Below are 27,920 nucleotides of genomic sequence, written 5' to 3' on the forward strand. Positions count from 1 at the left end.
TCCTCTGCACCCTCTCCAACGCCTCCATATCCTTCTGGTAATGTGGCGACCAGAATTGCACGCAATATTCCAAGTGTGGCCTAACCAAGGTTCTATACAGCTGCAGCATGACTTCCCAGCTTTTATACTCAATATCCCTGCCCATGAAGGCAAGCATGCCATATGCCTTCCTGACTACCTTATCCACCTGCGTTGCCACTTTGTGACCTGTGGACCTGTACACCCAGATCCCCCAGCCCATCAATGCACTTAAGGGTTCTGTCATTTACTGTATAATTCCTGTCTGCATTAGACCTTCCAAAATGCATTACCTCACATTTGTGCAGATTAAACTCCATCTGCCATTTCTCCGCCAAAGTCTCCAACCGATCCATATCCTGTTGTATACTTTGACAATTCTCTTCACTATCTGCAACTCCTCCAACCTTAGTGTTATCTGCAAACTTACTAATTAGCTCAGTTACATTTTTCTTCAAATCATTTGTGTATACTACAAACAGCAAAGGTCCCAGCACTGATCCCTGCGGAACTCCACTAGTCACAGCTCTCCATTCAGAAAAGCACCCTTCCACTGCCACCCTCTGTCTTCTATGACCAAGCCAATTCTGTAACCTCTGATCCCGTGCGACTTTACCTTCTGTACCAGTCTGCCATGAGGGACCTTGTCAAAGGACTTACTGAAATCCATGTATATAACATCCACTGCCTTTCCATCGTTGATCATCTTTGTCACTTCCTCGAAAAACTCAATCAAGTTAGTGAGACACGACCACCCCTTCACAAAACTATGCTGCCTCTCACTAATACACCCATTTGCTTCCAAATGGTAGTAAATTCTGTCACGAATAATCTTCTCCAATAATTTCCCTACCACTGATATAAGGCTCACCGGCCTGTAATTTCCTGGATTATCCCTGCTACCCTTCTTAAACAATGGAACAACATTGGGCATTCTCCAGTCCTCTGGGACCTCACCTGTAAGCCAGTGAGGATACAAAGATTTCTGTCAAGGTCTCAGCAATCTCCTCCCTTGCCTCCCTCAATACTCTGGGGTAGATCCCATCTAGCCCTGGGGACTTATCCACCTTAATATTCTTCAAGACGCCTAACACCTCCTCTTTTTTGATCTCAACATGATCCAGGCTATCTACACACTCTTCCCTAGACAAATCAACCGCTAAGTCCTTCTCTTCGGTAAATACTGATGAGAAGTATTCATTTAGTATCTCTCCCATTTCTTCTGGCTTCACACACAGATTCCCACCTCTGTCCCTGTGTGGGCCTACCCTTTCCCTGGCTACCCTCTTGCTTTTTACATATGTATAAAAGGCCTTGGGATTTTCCTTAATCCTGGTAGCCAGTGACTTTTCATGACCCCTTTTAGCCCTCCTGACCTGCCCTGTGTCATCTGCCTAAATCTCCTCTGTATATCTTTAGTACCATCTTTCTGTAATGTAGTGACTTTACACAATATTCTTGCTGTGACCTAACTAATGTTTTATACAGTTCTCATATAACCTCCCTGCTCTTATTATCAATGCCTTGACCAATAAAGTATCTCATATGCCTTCTTAATCACCTTATCTTCCTGTCCTGCTACCTTCAGGAATCTATGGACATGCGCTCCATGGCTCAGAATCCAAATATTTGTGTGTTTTTGCCCTGTTTGCTCTCCTGAAATGCATTACCTCACACTTCCGCAGATTGAATTCCATTTGCCACTTTCCTGCTCATCTGACCAGTCCATCTTACTACTGTAAACAGCTTTCTTCCTCACCATCACCTATGGGCCAATTTGTGTGTCATCTGCAAATTTCTTAATCCTACATTTGTCTAATTTATTGAGCTATATCATGAAAAGGTACAGAGGACTGCAGCACCTCACTGGAAACAGCCTTCCAGTCACAAAAAAAACACCCATCGACCATATCCTTTGTTCTCTTCTACTGAGCTAATTTTGGGTTCAACGTGTCACTTGCCCTTGTGTCCCATGGGCTTTTATTTTTCTGATCAGTCTGCCATGTGAGATCTTGTTAAAAGTCATGCAAAATCCATATAAAGTGCTTCATTTGTTACCCTCGTTGGCCATCTTGGCTACCTCCTCAAAAAAACTCAAGTCATCAATCACAGCCTTTCCTTCGCAGAATCATAGAAGTTTACAGCACAGAATAAGGCCATTCAGTCCATTATGTTGATGTGATGTGGACACCATGTACAATGGCACCCAAGTCCTTTCTTATCCACTTTTTCTAGGTCAATTCACATCAACAGTCCTTTATCAAATTGTGCCTTTCTAAATGATGATTAATACTACCCCTCAGAACGTTTTCCCCAATAATTTGCTGACTGGCTGTAATTACATCATATGTCCCTTTTTCACATGTTGCTATTTTGGGTCTACTTGAGGTTTGCTCAGTCGCACAGGCACTGCCCTAGGAGCACAGCACTCACCTGCCCTTCAATTTGAAACTCCACAGGATTAGGAGAAAAATATTCACATTCACCACCCATACAAAATATGTTCTTAATGATACTTACCACTTCATCCAACAACTGCTCAGCACTTAAAAAGGAAATCTTAAAATTTGTACAGACAAGCTTTCCATAAAAGCCCCGTTGTAAAGAATCTTCTCGACTGTATTTTACCACAGTGTTTGCTTCGCAGATTACAAGCTCCCCTGTGAGAGATGGAAAAGGGAAGTGAGGAGCAGGGGAAGAAAAAGGAGAACTACTGAAATCAATTATTCGTATTGGTGTGGGAAATGTGGAAGATCAAACAAACCAACCAGTGCTGATCCCAGCTTCTCTCATCTCTCTGTAGAACTGAAGTGCCTCGTCCATTCTGGTAAATACTCTCCGTACTCTGTTAAAGGTCTTGACATCCTTCTTAAAGTGTGGTGCCCTGACTAGACACAATACTTGAACTGAGACCCAACCAGTCTGTGCCAGTGTTTATGCTCCAGTCAAACTTCTATCCATCTTTCCTCATCTAACTTTATCATTGTAACCCTCTATTCCCTTCTCCCCCAAAACTTTTGTCTAGTTTCCCTTTAAATGCACCTATATTATTTGCTTCAACTCCTGCCTTTTGGTAATGAGTTCCACATTCTCAGCACTTGAAGTTTCTTTGAATTCCCTATTGGATTTCTTTGTGTCTATCTTATACAGATGGCCTCTAGTTATGTTCTTCCCCACAAGGTGAAACATTCTCTCTGTATCCAATCTAACAAAATCTTTCGGTCACCCCTAGGTCTTTTTGAGAGAAAAGAAACCCAGCCTGTCAATTGTTTTCTGATATATACACCTATGCATTTCTGGCATCATTCTTATAAATCTGCACCCTCTCTAGAGCCTCTATATCCTCTTTATATAATATGGTGATCAGAACTGCACACAATCTAATCACAGTTTGATATAGGTTTAGCATAATTTCTCCAGTTTTCAATTTTATTCCTCTAGAAATAAAGCCACGTGCTCGGTTTGCTTTTTTTTTAAAAACGGTCTTGCTAACCTGTGGTGCAACTTCGTGACTCCGAGACCCTTTTGTTCCTCTACCAACCTAGACTTGCACCTTGCAAGGAATAAGTGACCTCCCTATTCTTCCTACCAAAATGCAAGACTTCACTTTTATCTATGTGGAACTTTATTTACCAATTATTTGCCCATTCTGCAAGCTTATTAATGTGCTCCTTTAATTTGTTGCAGTCCTTCTCAATATTGACTACTGCCCCCAGTTTGGTGTTCACACCAGCCACAGCATCAAATGGCCCTAATCAAAGTCACAAACAACATCCTTTGACTGTTTGGAGCACTATCCTTCCTCACCCTCTTGACCTCTCTGCAGACTTTGGCGCAGTCAAAACACACTTCGCCTCCAAAGCCATCTCTTCAACTATTCAGCTGAATAGGACAGTTCTTGGTTGATTCCACTCTTACATACTCATATGAAAAATTAGGCCATGACAGCCCAAGATTGCTCTGCTATTCAACCAGATAACAGTTGATCTGTATCTCAACTCTATTTATTTGCCATTGCTCCATATCTATCGATACCCTCACATAATAATAAAAAAAACAATTTCAATCTTGACAATTTCAATTGACCCAGCAATTTCCCTTTTGTAGGGGAAGGGAGAACAAGTTCCAGATTTCTACTTATCTGAGAAAGTGCTACCCAATTTCTCTCTCAATTGACCAAACTCTAATTTTCAGATCAGGCCTCTTTGTTCTGTCTGACCCCATCAACAGAAAATAGTTTATCTATCTACCCTAAGCCCTTAACAATGCATCAAATTAATTGATTGCCATCAGGGTCAGTAAATACTGACAGGTTTAAGAATTAAAAAGAAAACACAGGTGAAATTCTTGGCCCAAAGAGCACAGGGACACTAGCATGCCACAGAAAAGAAAATATTAAGTTTGTGTTCTTAAAAGATAGAGCATGCTCAGTAGCCTTCTCACACCTTTTCCCCACTTTATCCCTCCTGCAGGTACCAATTCATGTTGGTCAGATCTCCATTCCTCCAAAATGTTCAACTGGATGGGCATCACAGCCTTACTCGATTCAGATGCAAGTCAATTTTCCAACAATCACAATCAAGAGTGGAAATTCTCAACAGACTTTCTTTCCCGAACACTCAAGGAAAAAATCATTTACTGCACAAATCTTTTAGAAGGATTTTTTTTACCTGGTAATAAGTGTGGCTTCAGGTCATCATTAACATTTTCCTTTTTAATTTCCTGAAACGAAAATAAAATTTCAATCATGGATTAACACAAAACATCTTGAGGAACATAGTGAACTGGAGTTGAAGAAAAATGAGATCTGGATTTAGCCTGGAATATATAATCTGGATTGAGATTACATGGAATTAAATTGTGCAAAATTCAGATTATATATGGAATTATATGGCATTAAATGGTGCAATCATCTACAGTACATTACATTCCACAAACTTAACATATTTCTCCAACATGAACAATATGATGACCGTTACAAAAATGTATCCTTGGCATTTAGAACAGTATCATGGTCTTCCTAATGTTGGCATTAACAACCAATCATTCTTGGACAGCCAATTTAGGAAGTAGAAAGGACATTTTACCCAATTATGGAAAAGAAACGACAGGAGGAGAGAAATAAAAGAATTTACTCCTAGACACTTTTGCTCTAACAATTTTTCACACCCTCTCCTGAAGTATTGGCTCCTTCTGCAGCGCAGACTTTCATGGCACTGGACACCCTTTAGTATCAAAGAGGTGGGCATTCATAATGGATTAGCATAAACACACTAGTTGATTTCCAAAAATATCAGATACACCCAATCCCATTCTTTAAAGATCCAGATGTTCTGATAATTATCCAGAAAATAACAGAAGCAGGAATTCGAGATAATTTCCCCTAAGTGTTGAGGTTTTGAGACCAATTCTTCTGTGTAAAGGAAAGAACAGTTCCATACTGGAGTGAAATCAGTTTGGAGATCAAATGGTATATTGTTCTTACACTGCAACACTGACTCTGATCCATCCCAAACTAATTGAGCTACTAGCCAGTCTGCTGGCTATTTGGGTACAATTTAGAATGAGCTAAACTCAGTTTCTTGTGGGTCCAAAGTTCCAGTACAAAACTGACTGCGAAAATTCTTTTCTCACCCTCTTCTTGAGGCTTCATGAAACCACAAGTGTGAGAAATGAAAATATCCATGGGTAGATACTGGGTGCATGAGGTGGGTAGATGCTAGGTATGTGGAATGAGAAAGTGTTCCACTACATATCATTGGTGTTCTCCATCTTGATGGGCACATTCAATTTCTTCAAATATCTTTGGTAAAAATTTATGTCCTTAGAAGGGTAATGTGAATCCTGTATACAACTTGAAGGTGTCTCAATTCCTTCGGTTTAGATTTTAATGAAAGTGAGCAAGAATGAAATAATAGCAAGGACTGGAAGTATGGGTCATTTTACTGTACTTAGTGATGTTCATGTGCAGTTTAGAAACTATTTTTCAGCCAACAAATATATACAAAAGAATCCAATAAGTCCACAAATACATGCCAGCACTTTTTGTTTTTAAAGAAGAACAAACACTGACTCGATTGGCCAAATAGCCTCCTGTGCCATCACGACTAAGACCTTTTTCTCCCTTCCCTCACATTCTCATTGCTGAGCTCTACTGTTCCTCATACTGAAGAGATCATTAGCAATGTGCAACTCTTGGACTGGTAGGAAGTGAGTTCCAGTCCATGTCCATGAATCAGTTCATATCCAAATGTAGCAAGGCCTGGACAATATCCAGGCTTGGACTGACAAGTGGCAAGTAACATTCACACTACACAAGTGCCAGGCAATGAACATCTCCAACCAGAGAGAATCCCTTGATGCTCAATAGCATTACCATCACTGAATTCCCCACTATCAACATCCTGGAGGTAAAAATTCACCAGAAACAGAACTGGATTAGCCATATAAATACTGTGGCTACAAGAGCAGTTCAGAGGCTAGGAATCATGCAAGTAACCACTCCCTGACTCCCCAAAGCCTGTTCACCATCTACAAGGCACAAGTCAGGAGTGTGATGGAATACTCCCCACTTACCTGGATGAGTGCAGTTCCCAGAAAACTCAAAGCTTGACACCGTCCAGGACAAAGCAGCCCGCTTAACTGGCACCACATCACAAACATTCCCTCCCTCTACCACCGATGCACAGTAGCAGCATCTACAAGATGCACTGAAGGAATTCACCAAGGCTCCTTAGATAGCACCTTCCAAACCCATGACCAATACCATCTAGAAGGACAAGAGCAGCAGATAGATGGGAACACCACCACCAGGAAGTTCCCCTCCAAGTCACTCACCATCCTGACCTGGAAATATATCGCCGTTCCTTCACTGTCGCTGGGTCAAAATCCTGGAACTCCCTTCCTAACAGCACTGTGGGTGCACTTACATCACATGGACTTCAGTGGTTCAAGCAGGCAGCTCGCCACCACCTTCTCAAAGGCAATTCAGGATGGGCAATAAATGCTGGCCCAGCCAGCCAAGCCCACATCCCATGAATGAATAAATAAAAAGCTCATGGCAAATGCTAGCATGCTATTCAACTGAAGGAGCACCAAGGCCACATTCAATTCTGTCCTTCTCCAATGTCCACAAACACAGTCTCAGCAGAAGCAAGAATCCTAAAGAATGTTCCCCTCCTTGCCAGAGGTGAACTGTGGCATGGCTAATGTCATCCTGACCAAGTTCAGCCAATATATGGGGCCTTCTTGCTCTGTAGAGTTGTCAACACACCCGGAATGGCTAGGAGCCTACCAGAATTGGCATCAATCAGCCAATGGCCAAATAAAGCATTTCAGGAGATTTTAAAACAGAATTTGAAACAAATCAGTCCCATAATTCGTCATCAGCAGCCATCAAGAAGGAAAGGAAACTTCTATCATGAGGCACTATCATGCAGTGACATCACAATTGCACAGCACTGCCCAATCATATTCAAAGCTTAAACTGACAATAAAAGCCAGGAGGACTCAGATTGGCTGGGATTTTGATGGGCTGTGATAGCATTGGTGTGAATTTCATTGAAGGCTCGAGTGTGAGCAGCAAGCATTAATCCAAATGCGATTGGCTTCAGCGGGGGTTCAATAATTTCATTTCATTAAAAACGCAAATGGAGATTCCCAATAATTTTGGTGCAGGTTAGGCAACTCTACCTTAGCAGTAATCTAGGAAGCTGCCTTGTTAAGCAATTCTTTAGTCAAATGAATTCAGGTTGCCAACTCTGGCTGGACATATTTCCAGGAAATATTTGTGCTGTGATGTCACTTCTGCCTAGTTGAGTCAAATGACCTCATCTTGTACTATATGTTTTATATATTTCACATATATCACGTGACCAACTTGACGGAAAAGTTCAGTGATCATCTAGTCATTTTTTAAAAAAATTTGCTCACGGGACATGAGCGTCACTGGTCAGGCCGGCATTAATTGCCCATCCCTAATTGCTCTTGAGAAGGTAGTGGTGAGCTGCCTTCTTGAACTGCTGCAGTCCATGTGATATAAGTCCACCCACAGTACTGTTAGGGAGGGAGTTCCAGGATTTTGACCCAGTGACAGTGAAGGAACATCTCAAGTCACATCGGCTGTTTCTGCTGATGAAGTCACACTGAATCAATGCTCAGAGAGAGAGAATGAACCTGTCTCCATTAAATTCCACTACCAAGTCCGAACAATTCCTTCATCTGCTAGTTGCTCTCAGGAGACAGAAATCCGCAGCACACCATAGTCCGCCCTGTCACAACCAATTCAATCAGATACTCATTAATAACACCAATTCATCACTATACCAGTATCCAGCCGGTCTCACCTGGCCCCCAAACTTGGCTCATAAGCAGCACCCTTTCCTCCAGCTCTACAGGTTGAGTCAGCATCACCTCAACTGATGGGAGCACTGATCATATGGTTTGTAGGCTGTTCATCAAATTGAGCTTTCTCATGGGTGGGGAGTAGGTTCCCAGCACAGCAAAGGGCAGCTGGTACCTGAATGCTGGCTGTGATTGGCTAATAGCTGATCCCTGATGTAAGGAAGATTAGCTGATACCCAAGCACCAGCTGTGATTGGCTAGCAATCAGTCCTGGTCGGTGGAGGGTCAGGTGGTATCAGAGCATGTGCTGTAATTGGCTGGCAGCTGGTTCTGGCTGCCAATGCTGAGAGCTGATGTGCTCCTGATGCTTTGTTTAGCCAGAGGCAGATTCCAGGAGGGTTGGCGACCCTAAATTGCTCAGTGTACGAACAAGTTCAACAGGAAAGCAATGCTCCAGGGTGGATCTAAGACCCTTGTGCAAGTTAGCTGATTTAATCTCAGGTAGAAGAGGCAGTACTAATGGTTTTAGTGCTCCTAGGCTAGGGGGGCAGTTAGCCAAGTATTCACATGACTCTTGCTGGCAATTGTGTAGATGTGCGGACATCTGGCAAGGTCAGGATCGGATTTAGCTGTCTGTGATGCTTCCACTCCCTGTAACTCGGGAATTTTAATCCCCACCTGCCTAGTGCGAGCAGGTTGCTTCAGGGGTTAAAAATCAGACTAGCATACTTGCCAACACTTTAATGCACACTTCCTACCCAGTGCCAATACCATCTTAGATGTATACATTTCACAACTGACCAAGGATCCCGTTAGAGGCAGGCGGGAACCTCAATAATATCATGCAAACCTTGATGCAGTGAGAACCCAAAGGGATATTAATTGAAAAAATGTGGCAGTTTCACCTATCACCCAGCCTGCTAGATAGTCTAGCCAGATTGATTCCAGACAGCAATGGATAGAAAAAAAAATCATACTCAGTTTTAGCAGCTTTTAATATCCCTGTTGGAAACCATGGCATCGAGCCCCTTAAGAAGCAGTAAAGATTTTTCCCCTCTAAACTTTAGCCATTATTCACCCTTGTTGCAAATTCATCCTGTTTGCCTCTTTAAAGTTGGTTTGTTTTTCCCTCTCGCACTCCCTTGGAACCTGCTCACACCACCTCACTGGCTTTCCATGACATCACTTCCATCAACATCTCCTAGAATAATGTCCAGCCAGAGTTGGCAACCCTATTGCTCTGTCCCATTGAACTACTCACTGCATAAGATCATAGCGAGCCTGGATTTTTTGTTAAATTTCTGGTTACCATCCCAATGTACATTCCCACCATACTTTTCTTCAAACAATTTTCACATATAAACTTACAGACTCTGAAATTACAGACACACTTTATGATCTGTAGAGCAAGGTATGTACAAGGCACATAAAAGTGGCCAATTCCCTTTCTCCCAAGAGAAAGCCAAACATTTTTGGTGACAGGTGCTTTGGGTAGGCAAGGTACAGCAGGAAAATTGGATTATGTTTAAACATCATTCATAACTCCCATCATGGTTGCTTCTGCTTAAATGCTGAATACATTACTTTCTTGCCACATATCTTGGGGTAGAGTTTCTGTTCCATTGTGCTGGTGTTTCCAGCTCAATTCACCAAAAGATTGGAGAATTTTAAGCACAAACTGCATTAGACAAATTGATTTCCTGTATACTTCTGCACTGGTTTAAAACAAAACATTGCTAAGTTTGTCCAGTTCACAAAACACACCATGCCAAGATGAATCAATCAACATTGGGAGTGTGCATTAATTGTGCTCGTGATTAGCCATGCTTTTTTTTGCGATAAACCCATTTTCAGCTATATTAATCAAACTACACCAAATCCCCACACTTAAGTAAATCAAGCAGCATGTTTTATTTTTTAAAAAGTGTACATTTAAAATTTTATTTTAACGTTAGGTTTGGTAGTATTATGCAAAACATTGAGCAGAAATGAGAGAATACAAAAAAATGTTCTCAAAATGGATATAAATTTTGTCCAGGTCATCAATTGACCCAAAGCAGAAACTTTAATGTATGAAAAGCCCAAGGAGGTAGGAAATGACTCACAGCAAATCTAGCACAGCCAAAGATATCCTTAAAATTAACAAATTTGTAAGCTTGCACTTAATTTACAGTTTCAGTTAGAGATTCCCTTCCAATTTATTGTTCCTCTCCATCTCTCTCCACCCTTCCATGCACCAGCAACAGCAAGAAGTTACAGTCCTGGTTCCAGATGTCTGTTGCTATACTGTATTGTAGTGTAGTCAATCATGACTAAACACATGGTAGCTGCTTACAGCGACTAATCCTTTTTAGACAAAGGACATAGCTTCAGCTTACATTTTTCTACAGCATTAGGTTGAGGGGAATTTACAGAGGAGGTATGAAACTGGAACCTTCCTGTTCAACTCTCCAGTGGCACTATAATGTTTAATCACTAAAAATCTTGTGTATGGTGCAAACTTACGACACACAAACTTTACTTCATAATTAAGTCATGTTTGTATGTCAACATTTAACCAGTTCATGTCAATATTTATAATGAAAATGGCATGTAAACATACCAAAATAAATTGTTGCTGTATGTGTAATTGCACACCATGGCCATTGTATTGTACTGTGACAAGAATCTCAGTTGTTTCTTCAACTCTGCCCCTCAACTCTGCCTATTAAAATGATTAAAATTCAATTAATGATAACTTGAACATCTCCAACGTTTTTAGCCAATCATTTTCAGGCAGAGGCTTACGAAATGTTATGCTACTGGATGAGGATTCTGAAGCTCATGAGTTCAAATCCCATCACAGTAGGTTATGAATTTGAATTCAACAAAGCAGAAGCTGAACATGAAAGTTTCTGGGCTGTTACAAAAAGTTCAACTGGTTCATTAATGCCCTTCTGGGGAAAACCTGCCACCACTAACCCATTTGGCATACACACCCTTTCGAGCCCTCAAACCACTCAACCATAAAAACAATTGCTACCTAGAGTCACCAAGCACATGCCAAAAACCTTGATCGTTCTTATTTTAAATGTCCACTTGTGACTGACTTCAGGCCGCATGCACTCCACATTGCAACACATCAACCTATTCTAAAACTACACAAGTTACAATGTGGAAACAGGTCATTCAGTCCAAGCAAGCCATGTCAGCATTTATTCTCTATGTGAGCAAATAGGGCAACACAGCAGGTAAGTGTGATCAGAACGCTCTCTTCATTCCTCCAAATTATGTGAAGAATACAAAGAAGTGACTTGGAAAAGTTATCAGACCTTAACCACAAAACAAAAATGGAGATACATGATGAGAATCTTTTTTTTAAGTGATGTTAGTTAAGAGATAAAATATTGACCAGAGCTCCCTTGTTCTTCAAAAAGAGCCAAGGGACCATGGAGAACAGTCATTTCATTTGAAATACAACAATCTCTTGATACTCCACAAGTGTCAACTTGGATTATGTTCTAATTTCTCTGCAGCGGGACCTGAACCCACAACTTTCTGACCCAGGGGCAAGAATATTGCAACTAAGCCAAGGTTGACATCTTTATTAACACTAACTCATTGCTGCTGCCCAACATAAATTTACTTACAGAAATGATTTTTTTAAAAAAAACTCGTTCATGGGATGCAAGCATCTGGCTAGGCCAGCATTTAACGCCCATCTAATTGCCCTTGAGGTGGTGGTGGTGGTGAGCTGTATTCTTGAATCACTGCAGTCATGTGGATTAGGTAGGGAGTTCCAGGATTTGTGCCCAGCGACAGTGAAGGAACTGCGATATATTTCCAAGTCAGGATGATGAATGGCTTGGAGGGAAACTTGCAGGTAATGGTGTTCCCATCTGTCTGCTGCCCTTGTCCTTCTAGAAGGTAGTGTTATGAGTTTGGAAGGCAATGTCTAAGGAGGCTTGGTGAGTTCATGCAGTATCTTGTAGATGATACACACTGCTGCATCAGTGTGGAGGGAGCGACTGTTTGTGGATGTGGTGCCAATCAAGCAGGCTGCTTTGTCCTGGATGATGTCAAGCTACTCGAGTGTTGTTGGAGCTGCACTCATCCGGGCAAGTGGAGAATACTCCATCACACTCCTGACTTGTGCCTTGTAGATGGAGGACAGGATTTGGGGAGTCAGGAGTTGAGCTACTCGCTGCAGGATTCCTAGCCTCTGACCTGCTCTTGTAGCTGCAGTATTTATGTGGCTAGTCCAGTTCAGTTTCTGGTGAATGGTAACCCCCAGGATGTTGATAGTGGGGGATTCAGTGAAGGTTATGTCATTGAATGTCAAGGGACGATGGTCAGATTCTCTCTTGATGGAAATGATCATTGCTTGGCACTTGTGTAGTGCAAATGTTACTTGCCATTTGTCAGCCCAAGCCTGGATATTGTCCAGGTCTTGCTGTATTTGGACATGGACTGCTTCTGTATCTGAGGAGTCACGAATGGTGAACATTGTCCAATCATCAGCAAACATCCCCACTTCTGACCTTATGATGGAAGGAAGATCATTGATGAAGCAGGGTGAAGATGGTTGGGCCGAGGACACTACCCTGAGGAACTCCTGCAGTGATGTCCTGGAACTGAGATGACTGACCTCCAACAACCACAACCATCGTCCTTTGTGCTAGGTATGACTCCAACCAGCGCAGAGTTTTCCCCCTGATTCCCATTGACTGCAGTTTTGCTAGGGCTCCTTGATGCCACACTCAGTCAAATGCTGCCTTGATGTCAAGAGCAGTCACTCTCACCTCACCTCGGGAGTTCAGTTTATTCGTACATGTTTGAACCAAGGCTGTAATGAGGTCAGGAGCTGAGTGACCCTGACAGAACCCAAACTGTGTCAGCAAGCAGGTTATTGCCACTTGACAGCACTGTTGATGACCCTTCCATCACTTTATTGATGATCGAGAGAAGACAGATGTGGTGGTAATTGGCTGGATTGGATTTGTCCTGCTTTGTGTACAGGATATAACTGGGCAATTTTACACATAGCCAGGTAGATGCTGGTGTTGTAGCTGTACTGGAACAGCTGGACTAGGGGCACAGCAAGTTCTGGAGCACGAGTCTTCAGTACTCTTGCCAGAATATTGTCAAAGTTCGTAGCCTTTGCAGAATCTAGAGTTTTCAGCCATTTCTCGATACCATGTGGAGTGAATTAAATTTTGCTAGCTATATCAGCAAGACTAAAACCATCCTCCCCAGCCTTTTTTCATCAGAAAGTCAGGCACCCCTCAGCATGCCAATTTCTATTCTTAATTCAGTTGTTCATGAGCTAAATAAATTTATATTCCTTTGATATTCACATTAATGTCAGGGTAGTTAAGGTATGCACCTAATCTTTGTAATCAAGTATATCAAGAAATGGACACCTAAACCCCTCTACTCTCATTAAGCTCCACTTAACACATCAGCTTTGGGTCTCCCTGCTTAAAGTCCTACTTGGGTCAACATCCGTTTCGTTTGATGATACTGAAGTACCATCAGGCATTTTTCTCTATTAAAAAAAGTGTACATAATGCAAGTTGTTTTTCCTCCCATTCTTTTCTATTCAAGTAAAGAAAAAGCATTTTCCCTTTACTAAAGACGTATTGATAGGTTGGATGGACACTACTTTCCTGATGCAAATTACTGAATTATACAGACTTGTCAACAGCATAATTTTATTCATATATAAAAACAAAAAACTGCAGATGCTGGAAATCCAAAACAAAAACAGAATTACCTGGAAAAACTCAGGTCTGGCAGCATTGGCGGAGAAGAAAAGAGTTGACGTTTCGAGTCCTCATGACCCTTCGACAGAACTGAATACTGTTCAAGACAGTCTCTGGCTGATTACATTAGCCAGTGGAGCATTTTCATAAGAAATCTAATGAGGTTACTTAATTTTTAACACAACATACATGGATAAAAATACTGAAAGTAATTTTACCAATAGGTTCAGCCAACACTTACATGTAGCTTCAAGGGAGTACCAAAGCCAAGCCAGAACAAGCAATAGTGCCAAAATACATCATTATTGCTGCAAATATTTGGGGGTGTAGGAGAAATGTCACTTTTCTTGGGACCTTTGGAAAGAGAAGTGAAAAACTGGCAAAGTAACAAAAACTGGAAATGTTGACATTGAAAAGTGGGCAAGGAAGGAAGTGAAAACAACCAAAACATCCCAAGGATTTTTTAAAAATGCAGTCACTTATGTAAGGAAATGTGACAATCATTAATCTCATTGTGGACAATGAGATCACCAAAATTGAGGGAAAAACTATAGTCAGGTCACAGAAAGGAGTCTCTACTTCTCATGAAATGGTGTCATGGGTTCTTCAACATTGGGTTGAGAACCAGAGGGACACCAAGTTAAGGTGAATGGCAAAAGAATCAAAAGGCAACATAAGCATTTTTTTTTAATTTACACAAGGGGTTAGAATCTGGAATGCACTGCCTGAGAGTGAAGTGGAGTCAGATTCAACTGTGGCTTTTGAAAGGGAATTGGATAATTATCAGAACAGGAAAAATGAGCAGGGTTACAGGAAAAAGGCAGAGGAGTGGGATTAGCTGAGTCAATCTTGCAGAGACCCAGCATGGACATGATGTGCAAATGGCTTTCTTCTGTGCTGTAACCAGTCAATGAGATATCTATCTAATTAGGTAGACCTTGGTTTAACATACCAGAAGGACAGCAGTTCCATAAATAGATTCCTTTATGCTGCGTAAGAGTGTCAGCCTAGTTTCGGGTGGTCAAGCTCTGAAGTAGGACTTCAACCACAACCTTCTGACTCAGTTGAGAATTCTACCAGCTGAGCTGAGTTGAAGGAAATTACCTTTTTCCATTCATTATGGTTCCTTTAGCATTCCTTAAGGTTTCTTTAACCATGTCATCAATATTTCAGCAACACCGAATAACCATTCCCAAGGTAGTTACTATGTAATTAAAATGAAATTAAGCAATTTAGAAAAGCTAATAGGGGTTCTTCTTCAGAGAGTCATCAGCGGAGGAAATGGACTACTTAAATACTGAAGGCAAAATTATTAGGTTTATTTACAAAATATTTACATGTACTTGCCTTCAGTGAACTGATTGGCATTTTTGTATCCTTGTCTTATGTTCTAATGATGATAATGGTAATTTTTTTTAAACTACAAGCAGGTTCGATGGTATAGTACTCCTCATTTATTGCTCATACCACAAGCTGCATTACTCCCAACACAATTCAGCAACACAGGAAGGAAATGATAAATGCAACCGTTTATGACTTGCATACACAATTTCCTACTCAGTGGGCCAAATGATCAATTCTCCCCTCGTAATTCAATCAGCAACTTTAAAGATACGTTTAGATGCTTTTCCAAGATGTTGTGCTTTGCATTAGCTGGTTCTACAAAATATCAGTGAAAGAAATTTTACAAAGTTGCTTCACTCTTTTGTTGATGAAAACCTACTTCATCATAATAATGCTTCCAGTGCTCCTCATTGTTACCACTGAAAAGTTCAGCAACATTTGAAGACATGCAATATAGACTATGATGTAAAAATGCAATTTGTATCACTGATCTCATCTAAGGTTTGTGATTAATATACTTAACACAGCAGCACAAATATTAGAGATCAATAACTTGACATTCTCAGAGTGTGGAGCATTCTGTTTCAGCATGAAAACTCTCACAATGTTAACGCTTGGAAGGCAGAGAAGAGAAAAATTATGCACAACTTGTTTTCCATTAATGCTTGGGAGTAACGAAAAACATTCACTTGCAATTTTCCAGAATTCCGAAAACAGCTCAAAATGGACATTTAGAAAAGCTGGAAGTGCCGGCAAAGTTAAAACACTTCAGCAAAAAAAGGAAAACTTTTCAAACGGTCAAGCACAGCTTTTTTTAAAAAAAAGTATGTCAAACTGCTGAAATGCTTACCCATCAATTTCTACCAACATTTATTAAAGCAATTTAAAATAGGTTTTTTGAAACTGAGACACATATAGAGCAAAGGCATCTAGAGACAGTTGACATTTTCTTACCTCACACTCCAGAAGGATGCCCTGGCAGAATTAGAGGTGGAACAGTTCAATACATTTAAAATTGAAGTAAAAATATTAAAGCATTAATTTTCTAGGTGCAGTCAACCTCTTAAAAACACTCCCTTTGTTCAAGCCTTCAGCTTGTGCACATCCTTCAGCTGTCCTCCTTTATTTTGTAAAATTCTTTCCCTAAGCCCCACACCTCAAAATCTCAAAACTCATCTATGCAATCAAGTTCTTACTCACCTCTCCAAACACCTGTTGCTTTATCCCTTATTCATCTGCTTCTCTTTTCTTCACCTCATGTACGTATGCGCACACACACACACAGACACACACACACACCTCAAAATATTAGGTTCCAACATGTAATTTAATCATACAAGTTACTTTTTAAACAGTGTTGAAAATGATAAGCACTTAATATTCTGAGGAGTTAGCTTTGAAGTCATCCCTTCGTAGAAAATAAATTTTAAGAATGAATTCCATTGCTGTGGAAAGGCTTTTGAAACAGAATGCTGCGAGAGAAAAGTTGATATTATTTCAAACCATTAACACAGAAAGTTGACATATATTAAAAACATGCATTAAAATTACAAATCTGGCAAGCTATTTTGTTTAGTTCGTTTGTGTAGTGATAATGTTGCTGGACTCACAATCCAGAAACCAGGCTAATGCTTTGGGGAAATGGGTTCAAAACCCACCATGGCGGCAGGTGCAATTTAAATTCAATTAATAAAATCGGGAATTGAAAATGAGCCTCAATAATGGTGACCATGAAATTATCGTCCATTCATCATCATAAAAACCCATCTGGTTTACTAATGTCCTTTGGGAAAGGAAATCTGCCATCCTTACCTGGTCTGGCCTACATGTGCCTCCAGATCCACAGTAGTGTGGTTGACTCTTAACTGGCCTCTGAAATGGCCTACCAGCAAGCTAGAGAGTTCAAGGGCAATTAGATTTGGGCAACAAATGCTGGCCTTGCAAGCGATGCCCACATCCCATGAAAGATTAAACTAAAAAGGACAGCCCAATGCGGGCGCAGGGCATGGGGCAAGGTCCTGCATTTATTTTGCACTGTTACATGAAGATCAAGTGTTCCTGATCATACCTTCTGTTTTGAGGAGTTCCCAAGGGATCTCTTTGGACCCTTCTATATCGTAACACTGTTCCTTGGCAACATTATCCAAGGGCACACGGTCATGTACACTGAAAATCATCTAGTTCTACCTTTTTTCTCTAACTTTTTCCAACCCTTCTCATGTCTTTGTATTGTCAGGCTATTTATCCAACACCTAGTCCTAGATGAGGTACAAATGCCTACGGTTAAACATTGAAATGACCAAAGCCACCAGATTTATACCAAGCCTCAAACTCCATATCCTCACCATCAATTCCATCCCCAGTCTGTGTTCTTCAGAATATGGCCTCATGTATCACCCCAATTCCTTCACCCTATTAGGAGTGGTGCCTTCATCCATCTGAGCCCTGAAATTCCCTCCTTAAAAAAAATACCCTATTTGACCAAGCCTTTAGACACACCTCAGGTTTAAACTTGGCATTGGCAATGCATTTAATACAGTGCCTTTAATGTAAATTGATGTAGTCGACTTATTATATCCTTAGATTAAACTATTGTACAAGTAACTATAGCACAGTGTGAGCCAACACTCATGCACGTAAGACAAAGACTATAGACTATGCAGGGAAGAACTGAAGCCATTTAACCCAAAAAGGTAAATACAAATAGTAGATACAAATTTGTAAGATACTCCTAAAAATACACACAAGACAACTGATTATTTGTGCAAGGGCAGCCTGAATTATCTCCATCCAAATAAAATAAAATGCAATTCTACACTAATGCAAATTACTGCAGATGCTGGAAATTAAACAGAAAATGCTGAAAATACCCAGCAGGTCTGGTAGTATCTGTGGCCTTTACATTTCAGGTTGATGGCCTTTCATCAGAGCTACACTAATATGACCTTTAAATGCAACCTGACAGGGGAATGCAAGGCTGAGTATCCTCTTGTGCAAATTTATCAAAAGGAAGATTGTGAAATACTGTTAAACATTGCAATATACACAAGTATATTACATACAAGAGAATCTAAATATCTATAGAATTAATAAAAATGTATTCTACAGTTATGAATTACAGCTTCAGCCGTCTCTCAAAGCCTCTTTGTTTTAAAATTTATCTGTATTCTACAGTGCCAAATGATTTGTATTTGTGGAGTATATATTTTTTAAAATTGCTGCAATAGCACTATTTTCCACTATACACCTAACAATCCGTTCTAATACATGAACAGGAGTCAGCCATCCAACCCTTTGAGCTTGTTCCACCTTTCATTTATTTTGTGACTGATCTCCAATTACCCACCTTCATTTCAAAAATCTAGGTAAGTCAGTCTTGAAAATTTAAATTGGCCCAGCGTCCATGGCCTTGTTTGGTGTGTAGAGATGTTGAGAGGAGGTCGGGGTGTTAGACAGAAAAAAAAGTTCCATATTACCATTACCCTTTCTGTGAAAAGTGCTTCTTGATTTCATTCCTAAAATGGAAATGACAAATTTTTAAGACTGTGCCCCTTTTTTCTAGATTTCCTAACCAAGGAAATAATTTCTCTGTAACTGCACTATCAAATTGCTCTATCATCTTAAAAACCTCAATTAGATCGTCGCGCAACCAATTGTCCAGCCCATTTCCCATGCATCCGCCCTCACACCTTCCTCTCCTTTCCAAAACCATGATAGGGTCCCCCTTGTCCTTACTTATTACCCCACCAGCCTCCGCATTCAAAGGATCACCCTCTACCATTTCCGCCAACTCCAGCATGATGCCACCACCAAACACATCTTCCCTTCATCCCCCCCCGGTCAGCATTCCATAGGGACCGTTCCCTCCGGGACACCCTGGTCCACTCCTCCATCACCCCCTACACCTCAACCCCCTCCCACAGCACCTTCCCATGCACCTGCAGAAGGTGCAACACCTGCCCCTTTACTTCTCCCCTCCTCACCGTCCAAGGACCCAAACACTCCTTTCAAGTGAAGCAGCATTTCACTTGCACTTCCCTCAATTTAGTCCACTGCATTTGCTGCTCCCAATGCAGTCTCCTCTACATTGCAGAGAGCAAACGCAGACTGGGTGACCGCCTTACATAAGCCAGACCTCCCTGTCGCTTGCCATTTCAACACACCATCCTGCTCTCATGCCCACATGTCCGTCCTTGGCCTGCTGCAATGTTCCAGTGAAGCTCAATGCAAACTGGAGGAACAGCACCTCATCTTCCGATTAGGCACTTTGCAGCCTTCCAGACTTAACACTGAGATCAACAATTTCAGATCATGAGCTCTCCCCTCCATCCCCACCCCCTCTCCAATCCCCCTTTTTCCAATAATTTTTTTTTAAATATATTTTTCTTTTCCTACCTATTTCTATTATTTTTAAATTTAATTCTATCCATTGTTTTATCTCCACCTTTCAACCTATTTCACTCCCTGTCACTTGTTCATCCTGCTTTCTACCCTTAATGTCACCATTAGCACATTCCTTATCTAATATCACCACCATCAACAGCCTTTTGTCCTTTTGTTTTTGACAATCTCTTCTTTGCCTCCACCTAACACTGACCCTCTATCCAACTCTACCTGTCTCACTCCCCTCAACCAGCTTATATTTCACCTCTTTTCTATTTTTCCTTCGTTCTGGTGAAGAGTCATATGGACTCAAAACATTAACTGTATTCCTCTCTGCAGATGCTCGCAGACCTGCTCAGTTTTTCCAGCTATTTTTGTTTGTTTCAAGCAAGCAGGTCCCTTGTGTTAACATTTGTGAGGTGTGATTATTATAGAAAAGTTTGAAAGCTTCCACTTTATATTCGAGCTTCCCCAACAAGAAGAAAAAAATTAGAGCAGAGGTCCTTCTTTCACACGTAGTTATGGAACGCTGCTGGTGCCAGATTCAATTGTTCCGCGCTCACAGCATCAGTTTTACACAAGTGAGAAACTATACATATCGGGCAAAAAAAGACAACTATGTTTGTTTATAGATCCCACCCACACCTGCTGAACAGATAAGGGTATGACAGGGTAGAGCTAAAAGCACAATCCTTAACCTATAAAAACACAAATGGTCATCCAAGTCCCTAAAATAATTAGCAGCATATTTGCCTTTATAAAATGCAGAAGACAATGAATAATTTATTTTCCACAAAGCAATATGTTACTGACCACATGATCAAGAGAATACATGCAATTTCCAACTTCTGGTAAAAGATGACAAAGTGAAGGAATGAAGAAATAGAAAAGTATTTAAGACTGCAGCTGCAATGTGGTAGAATTGTATTAATGCAGGGATTAGATAAGCATGTAGTAAAGGCAGAGTGGTTTGCATAAGGGATTTGAACTCCCACAAGTTTTGTACAATATATCCGTATGAGATGACGTTAACAGTCTAATGCTGTGGGAATATGGTTGGAGTTCAATATTGTGGTAGGAACATAGTAACAGGAATCAGCTATTGAGCCTGCGCGACAGACAGACACACACAGACACACACAGACACCTCTCTCTCTCTCTCTCAATGACTGAGCTATCACAGGTCTCTGGCATAGAGGATTCCAAAGATTCACAACCCTGAGTAAAAATAATTCTCCTTAGCTCAGTCCTAAGTGGCTTCCTCCTCATTTTGAAATTGTTGCCCTGGCTCTCAACTCCTCAACCAGGGGAAACATCTTACCTGTATCTACCATGTCTATCCTTTTAAGTATTTTGTAGGTTTCAATGAGATCACCTCTCATTCTTCAAAACGCAAGAGAATACACGCCCAGTTTTCCCAATCTCTCTTCACAGGGCAGTCCGGCCATCCCAGGAACAAATCTTGTGAACCTTCGCTGCGCTCCCTCTATGGCAATAATATTCTTCCCAAGGTAAGGGGACCAAAACTGCACACAGTACTCCAGGTGCTGTCTAAGCAAGGTTCTATACAGTTGAAGCAAGACTTCATTACTCCTGCTTGAAGGGGAGAAATACAAAATAGCTAAGATCCTAGATTTAGGCAAGGCCTACTTCAACTGGATGAAATAAAAACCATCCACATTTGTCAATGGGTAAAAGCAACACAAGATCAGTGGGAGTTCAAACCCCTAAGGGCAAGAGCTCTACTTGTCAAAAACGGTCATGGACAACTAAAGAGGCAAGGGGCAACATAAAACTAAAAAAAGCAAAAACTAGCACAGATCTTGGCGAATGAAAGAGGTACAAATTACTAACATGGTGACTGGAAGAGCTAGAAACTGGGAGTACAAAAAGAAATTTAAGGGAATATCAAAAATAGACAAAAACCTTTTCATAATTGTAAGCAGGAAAAGATTTGGTGGTTAAAAGCAATTTGGGGCCCTTAAAACCAACAACTGATAACAATGCTGTTATTTCAGTTAACAGTAATAAGAAAATAATAGCACTAAAAGAATGACAAACTATAAGGACCAGACGATTTTCATTGATGATTTTAAAAAGTGACCTGGTAATAACATTTCAGATGCCCCAACAATGATCTTCAGGAACTGTTCCTTCAGATGGTAACATGAACATGCTGCTCCACTATTTAAGAAAGGAGAGAAGGGGGAAACCAGGGATTTACAGCCAGTTAGTCGAACATCTGTTGTCAGGAAATTACTGCGACCTATAATTAAGGATAGAGTGACTGAAAGCTTTGAAAATTTTCAGCTGATCAGAGAAAGCCAGCATGCATTTGTAAAGGTTAGGCGATACCTGAGAAATCTGATGGAATTCTTTTTTTTGAAGAGGTGACTAAAGTAGCAGACAGGGGAACGTCTATGGATATTATTTACATAGAATTCCAGAAGGCATTCCACATAATAGCTAAAGTTGAAGTTCACAGAATTGAAGGCAAATTATTGGCCTGGTTAGGAAATTTGCAGGGGACAGCATGGAGGAATAATGAGCAAGTAGTCTGATAAATGTGACTTAGTGGTGTCCCACTCACCACTGGTTAGGGAATCCAAGACGAGGAGACATAACCTAAAAATTAGAGCCAGGCCTTTCAGGAGTGAAGTTAGAAAACATATCAAATATGCAAAGGATGGCAGAAGCTTGGAAACTCGCTTCCACAAATCGCAGTTAACACTGCGTCACTTGGTTTTAAATCGGAGTTTGACATATTTTCATTAACCGAAAGGTATTCTAAGATATGCAACAAAGGCAAGATATGAAGCTCATTCACAGATCAGGCAGGATGGCGCTGAAGGGTAGAACAAGCTCAAGGGGCAAAAAGGTCTACTCCTATTCCTACAATAAATCAATCCACAAAATTAGCATTGTTGCAAGTTAAAACAGCTCCACATAAACAATAAGCTTGAAGTTAGAGTTGAGCTTCAAGGTCCATACTTGACACAAAATGAAAATGTCTGCACTTAGGAAGGCTACCTCCAATTCGCCTGCTGTCAAGTCAAACCAGACACTGGATACATTCTGCGTTTATTCTATAACCTCAGTGCTTTGCACCGACACTACAGTTAAAGTGTAAATACACTTTTAATATGTGAAACAACTGTACATTCAAAGACAAGTTTATAACCTCTATGAAAAACAAAACACCAGTTAAGAGAGTTAAATGATTAGATCCTTTTAGATTAGGCTTTTGAAGGGCTTGTAGGATTGCAACCATACATAATCTCACCTAACATTTCAATGTAGTACTGATTGCATGTTGCGCAGCACCACTGGAGGTCCTGTCTTTTGGATGAGACACTGAATGGAGGCCTTATCTGCTCTCTCAGCCAGATGTAAAAGATCCCACATCACAGTCTGAAGAGGAGCTGAGGAATTTTCTTACTACTTCAGTTAATATTTATCCCCGAAACAAATTTTTTTTTAAAAGATCATTGCAATTAGTGGGACCTTGCTTTGTACAGCATTTGCTTGTGACACAAATGTGACTACTTCTAAAAGTATTTCATAGGCTGTAAAGCACTTTGGGACACCTTCAGGTCATGAAACACTCAGCGCAAACTTGCTTTTCTTTAAATACGATAATTAAAGACAAAACAACGATCTTGACTACAACAATCAAGCTTCATCATTAGGATAGGCAAATCACAACTGTAATTGGTGTGTTTGTGATGCCATCCAATATAACATTGAAGATATCAAGTATGATACATGGCAGCAGTCGAGCCTTGCCTTGCCTTAATCTCTCTGCCTTGAAAGCAGATTGAGTGTTTTTCATCCACATGGTTTTGGAGCTGAAGTATATATGTCCCAGATAAAATCAAAGATTTGGTCAATTAATCACACAACTTCCAACCTTCACAGCACTAGGTTGAAAATATTATAAAAGCAATACATGCAGGGATCTTGAGCTTTACAATGCTCTACAACTTTAAATAAAGCTACAATGGACCCACATGGAAGTAATGTTAGCAAAGATAGATAACTTACAAACTTGCTGCCGTCAACATCTGCACTGATACAACTAATATTGAACAAATATTAAAAGCAAAATACTGTCTGTAGAATCATACAGACTCAAAACGTTAACTCTGTTTTTCTCTCCACAGATGCTATTAGACCTGAGTTTTTTCCAGCATTTTCTATTATTGAACAAATGTTGTCACTCATCGGCAATTGATTGAATCTAGGGCTCATTTCCCACTGTGACTGAGTGAGGTAAGTGGGGACACCTATCCAGTGTATTCAATATAATTTATTCCAAAAGAGGGAAACATCTTCATATATCCCCATCACTAAAACTGCACAAATGATAAACTGATCAATAGATCCTAAACACTAAGATAAAAGCAAAAAGATACTAAACACTGTTTAAAAATGAACTCTAAAAATATTTTTAACAGACCAAGACACACATAAATAAAAACAAAAAAACTGCGGATGCTGGAAATCCAAAACAAAAACAGAATTACCTGGAAAAACTCAGCAGGTCTGGCAGCATCGGCGGAGAAGAAAAGAGTTGACGTTTCGAGTCCTCATGACCCTTCGACAGAACTTGAGTTCGAGTCCAGGAAAGAGCTGAAATATAAGCTGGTTTAAGGTGTGTGTGTGGGGGGCGGAGAGATAGAGAGACAGGGGGGGGGGGGGGGGGGGGGGGGGGGGGGGCGGTGTGTGTGTGTGTGTGTGTGTGTGTGTGGTTGTAGGGACAAACAAGCAGTGATAGAAGCAGATCATCAAAAGATGTCAACGATAATAGTACAATAGAACACATAGGTGTTAAAGTTAAAGTTGGTGATATTATCTAAACGAATGTGCTAATTAAGAATGGATGGTAGGGCACTCAAGGTATAGCTCTAGTGGGGTTTTTTTTATAATGGAAATAGGTGGGAAAAGGAAAATCTTTATAATTTATTGGAAAAAAAAAGGAAGGGGAAAACAGAAAGGGGGTGGGGATGGGGGAGGGAGCTCACGACCTAAAGTTGTTGAATTCAATATTCAGTCCGGAAGGCTGTAAAGTCCCTAGTCGGAAGATGAGGTGTTGTTCCTCCAGTTTGCGTTGGGCTTCACTGGAACAATGCAGCAAGCAAAGGACAGACATGTGGGCAAGAGAGCAGGGTGGAGTGTTAAAATGGCAAGCGACAGGGAGGTTTGGGTCATTCTTGCGGACAGACCGCAGGTGTTCTGCAAAGCGGTCGCCCAGTTTACGTTTGGTCTCTCCAATGTAGAGGAGACCACATTGGGAGCAACGAATGCAGTAGACTAAGTTGGGGGAAATGCAAGTGAAATGCTGCTTCACTTGAAAGGAGTGTTTGGGTCCTTGGACGGTGAGGAGAGAGGAAGTGAAGGGGCAGGTGTTGCATCTTTTGCGTGGGCATGGGGTTGTGCCATAGGAGGGGGTTGAGGTGTAGGGGGTGATGGAGGAGTGGACCAGGGTGACCCGGAGGGAGCGATCCCTACGGAATGCCGATAAGGGGGGTGAAGGGAAGATGTGTTTGGTGGTGGCATCATGCTGGAGTTGGCGGAGGATGATCCTTTGAATGCGGAGGCTGGTGGGGTGATAAGTGAGGACAAGGGGGACCCTATCATGTTTCTGGGAGGGAGGAGAAGGCGTGAGGGCGGATGCGCGGGAGATGTGCCCGACACGGTTGAGGGCCCTGTCAATGACCATGGGTGGAAAACCTCGGTTAAGGAAGAAGGAGGACATGTCAGCGGAACTGTTTTTGAATGTAGCATCATCGGAACAGATGCGACGGAGGCGAAGGAACTGAGAGAATGGGATGGAGTCCTTACAGGAAGCGGGGTGTGAGGAGCTGTAGTCGAGATAGCTGTGGGAGTCGGTGGGTTTGTAATGGATATTGGTGGACAGTCTATCACCAGAGATTGAGACAGAGAGGTCAAGGAAGGGAAGGGAAGTGTCAGAGACACACGTAAGTTGTTTCTAAAATAAAGGCACGAATCATATACAAGCTTTGGAGGAAAAAAGTTTGTTACATTATACTAGGAAATATATGCAGATTTTAAATAATTTGATTAATGTAGGATACAATGTTATTGTATAACAGTTGTTGACCTCACTAAAATACAATTGTAAACCTTAATGCATTTCTATTTTATTTCGTACTGCATGCCCTACCACGAAAGAAGCTGAACCACGAAAAACCCCCTTGGGACTTCACCACGCTGCCTTCCGGTGATACCAAGGAGCCTCTAACTTCCCTGCAGTATAATAACATTGATCAGAGGATAACATTAAATGTCTCATCATTGACGGGGACGGGATAACTCAGTTGCACACTCCATGCGTAAGTGCCATCATGTCCGAGTAACTGCATGTCCGACACCAGACTCTTGTCACTCTTACTGATTTTCCTGACCTCATTTACACATAGGAGTGGGGAGAAACACCGAAATCACAGAGAGGAAACACTGCAAAGCTGAAAGCTTCCCATGTCAGCCTTTATGCATAGTTTGAACGGTTGCTACAGAAATAAACAATCACCGCGCCCAGTCCGCAGGTTCCCTTCAATCCTTCAGCAACAGCAGCATGAGATCCAGCCGCAGGATTCTCCTCTTGGCTTTTTAGGTTTTTTTTAAGTGAAAAGGATTAAGACCCACCTCTGGTGAAACGTAAGACACGAAAGAGGGTTTTGCCGTTTTTCCGCCTCCCGACCCTAAACTGAGCATTTTGTGTGGTGTTTTTTTCCGGGTTACTTTGTTGCTGTTTGCCCAGGTGCTGCTTCCACTAATTAAACTTGTATCGGTCTGAAACCCGCCTCCTGCTCGCCTCTGATTGGCTCCCCGTCCACAGTTTCGGAACATCTCTCCGGCTGTGCGACAGCTGATTGATTGTCCGCTGTGTCAAACACTGTCAGCCTTTCCCGCCTCTCTGAGCTACCATTCGTTCCCCCTCTCGCTCTCTGCTCTCCATTTAAGGACTTATAAAACAGAGGCCCTTCTAATTATTGGTTGGTCGAAATGCCAATCGCTATTGGCTGTGTATATTAGCAGCTGCTTTGAGAGAGAAAAAAATCCAAGCGGCATGGAAACCTATTAACTTTGCCATATTTATAGCGCAGTTTCAGACGAGTGTAAAACTTTTAGACGCTAATCTTGTAAGGTGGCCGCGGTGTGAATGTACCCAGAGGCACTGATGAAGAAGCTCAGTCTGTGGCGTATGTGAAAGCGCATTTCACAATGAATGAATGAAAGAAAGAAACAGCGCCTTTCACGACCTGGTGCAGTGCAGAGATTACAGAGATAGGGAGGGGTGAGCCCGGGAAGGGATTTAAACAACATTTGGAGAAATTTACATTGGAAGAGTTCGGAAACCAGAAGCCAATGTTATATAAGCGAGTGCAGGCTAAGTATGAGGGAAAGGTTTGCATTTTATATAGTTCCTTTCATGACCAGGGCATCCCAAAGCGCTTTACAACCAATGAGACACTCTTCAAATGTAGCAGCAGTTGTGATGTAGAAAACGCGGCAACCAATTTGCGCACAGTGAACTGTCACAAATAACAATGAGATAATTACCAGTTGAGCTGTTTTAGTGATGTTGTTTAAGGAAAGTTTTCTGCCGGAAGAGAGTGTATAAGAATGTAGATGTGTTAAATGATCTTGCATCCTGATGTGCATTCAAATTATTTTGTGTTTGGTTAGAATTTCACTTTTAATTATTCTGAACCTGAATAAGCAACCCAACTCAAGAGCAAGTAAGCAGCTCCACAGACAGCTGAAGGCTGGGGTCCAGCAAAACAAAAGGGACCTAAAGAACAGATGATGGGGAAAAAAGCGCAGGTGAGCCAACAACCATAACGTGCGAGGTTTCCTTAGCGCACTCAAGACCCCCTATGGCCCAAGGTCCCACTCTGCTGCTGAACAAGGCAGTCGGCACCCTCTGGAAGGAGCACTTTGAAGATCTTCTTAACAGAGACTGTGTCTTCAACGTGAGTGTCGTCGACTCCATCCCTCAGCATGCTACTCACCTGCATCTCAGCACAACCCCAACCCGGCACGTGGTAGAAAAGGACTTTC

At 41.4% G+C, this 27,920-nt stretch overlaps 1 protein-coding gene across 4 annotated transcripts in view; it reads right to left on the minus strand.

The window, feature by feature from the left end:
- Nucleotides 1-26,632, minus strand: part of mtmr12 (myotubularin related protein 12) — a 90,339-nt gene extending 63,707 nt beyond the window's left edge. For 3 of the 4 annotated variants that reach the window (XM_041182685.1, XM_041182169.1, XM_041181444.1), the window contains exons 1-3: nt 26,502-26,632; nt 4,689-4,740; nt 2,539-2,678 (exon numbers count right to left, since the gene is read on the minus strand). In XM_041182685.1, the coding sequence (XP_041038619.1) occupies nt 2,539-2,678; nt 4,689-4,740; nt 26,502-26,570 (261 nt within the window). In that variant the 5' untranslated portion in view covers nt 26,571-26,632. The remainder of the gene's footprint in view (nt 1-2,538; nt 2,679-4,688; nt 4,741-26,501) is intronic. The other variant, XM_041182764.1, reaches the window with a different exon arrangement.
- Nucleotides 26,633-27,920: the final 1,288 nt, after the last annotated feature.

This window comes from Carcharodon carcharias, chromosome 1, assembly GCF_017639515.1.
Source record: "Carcharodon carcharias isolate sCarCar2 chromosome 1, sCarCar2.pri, whole genome shotgun sequence".
Lineage (NCBI taxonomy): Eukaryota > Metazoa > Chordata > Chondrichthyes > Lamniformes > Lamnidae > Carcharodon > Carcharodon carcharias.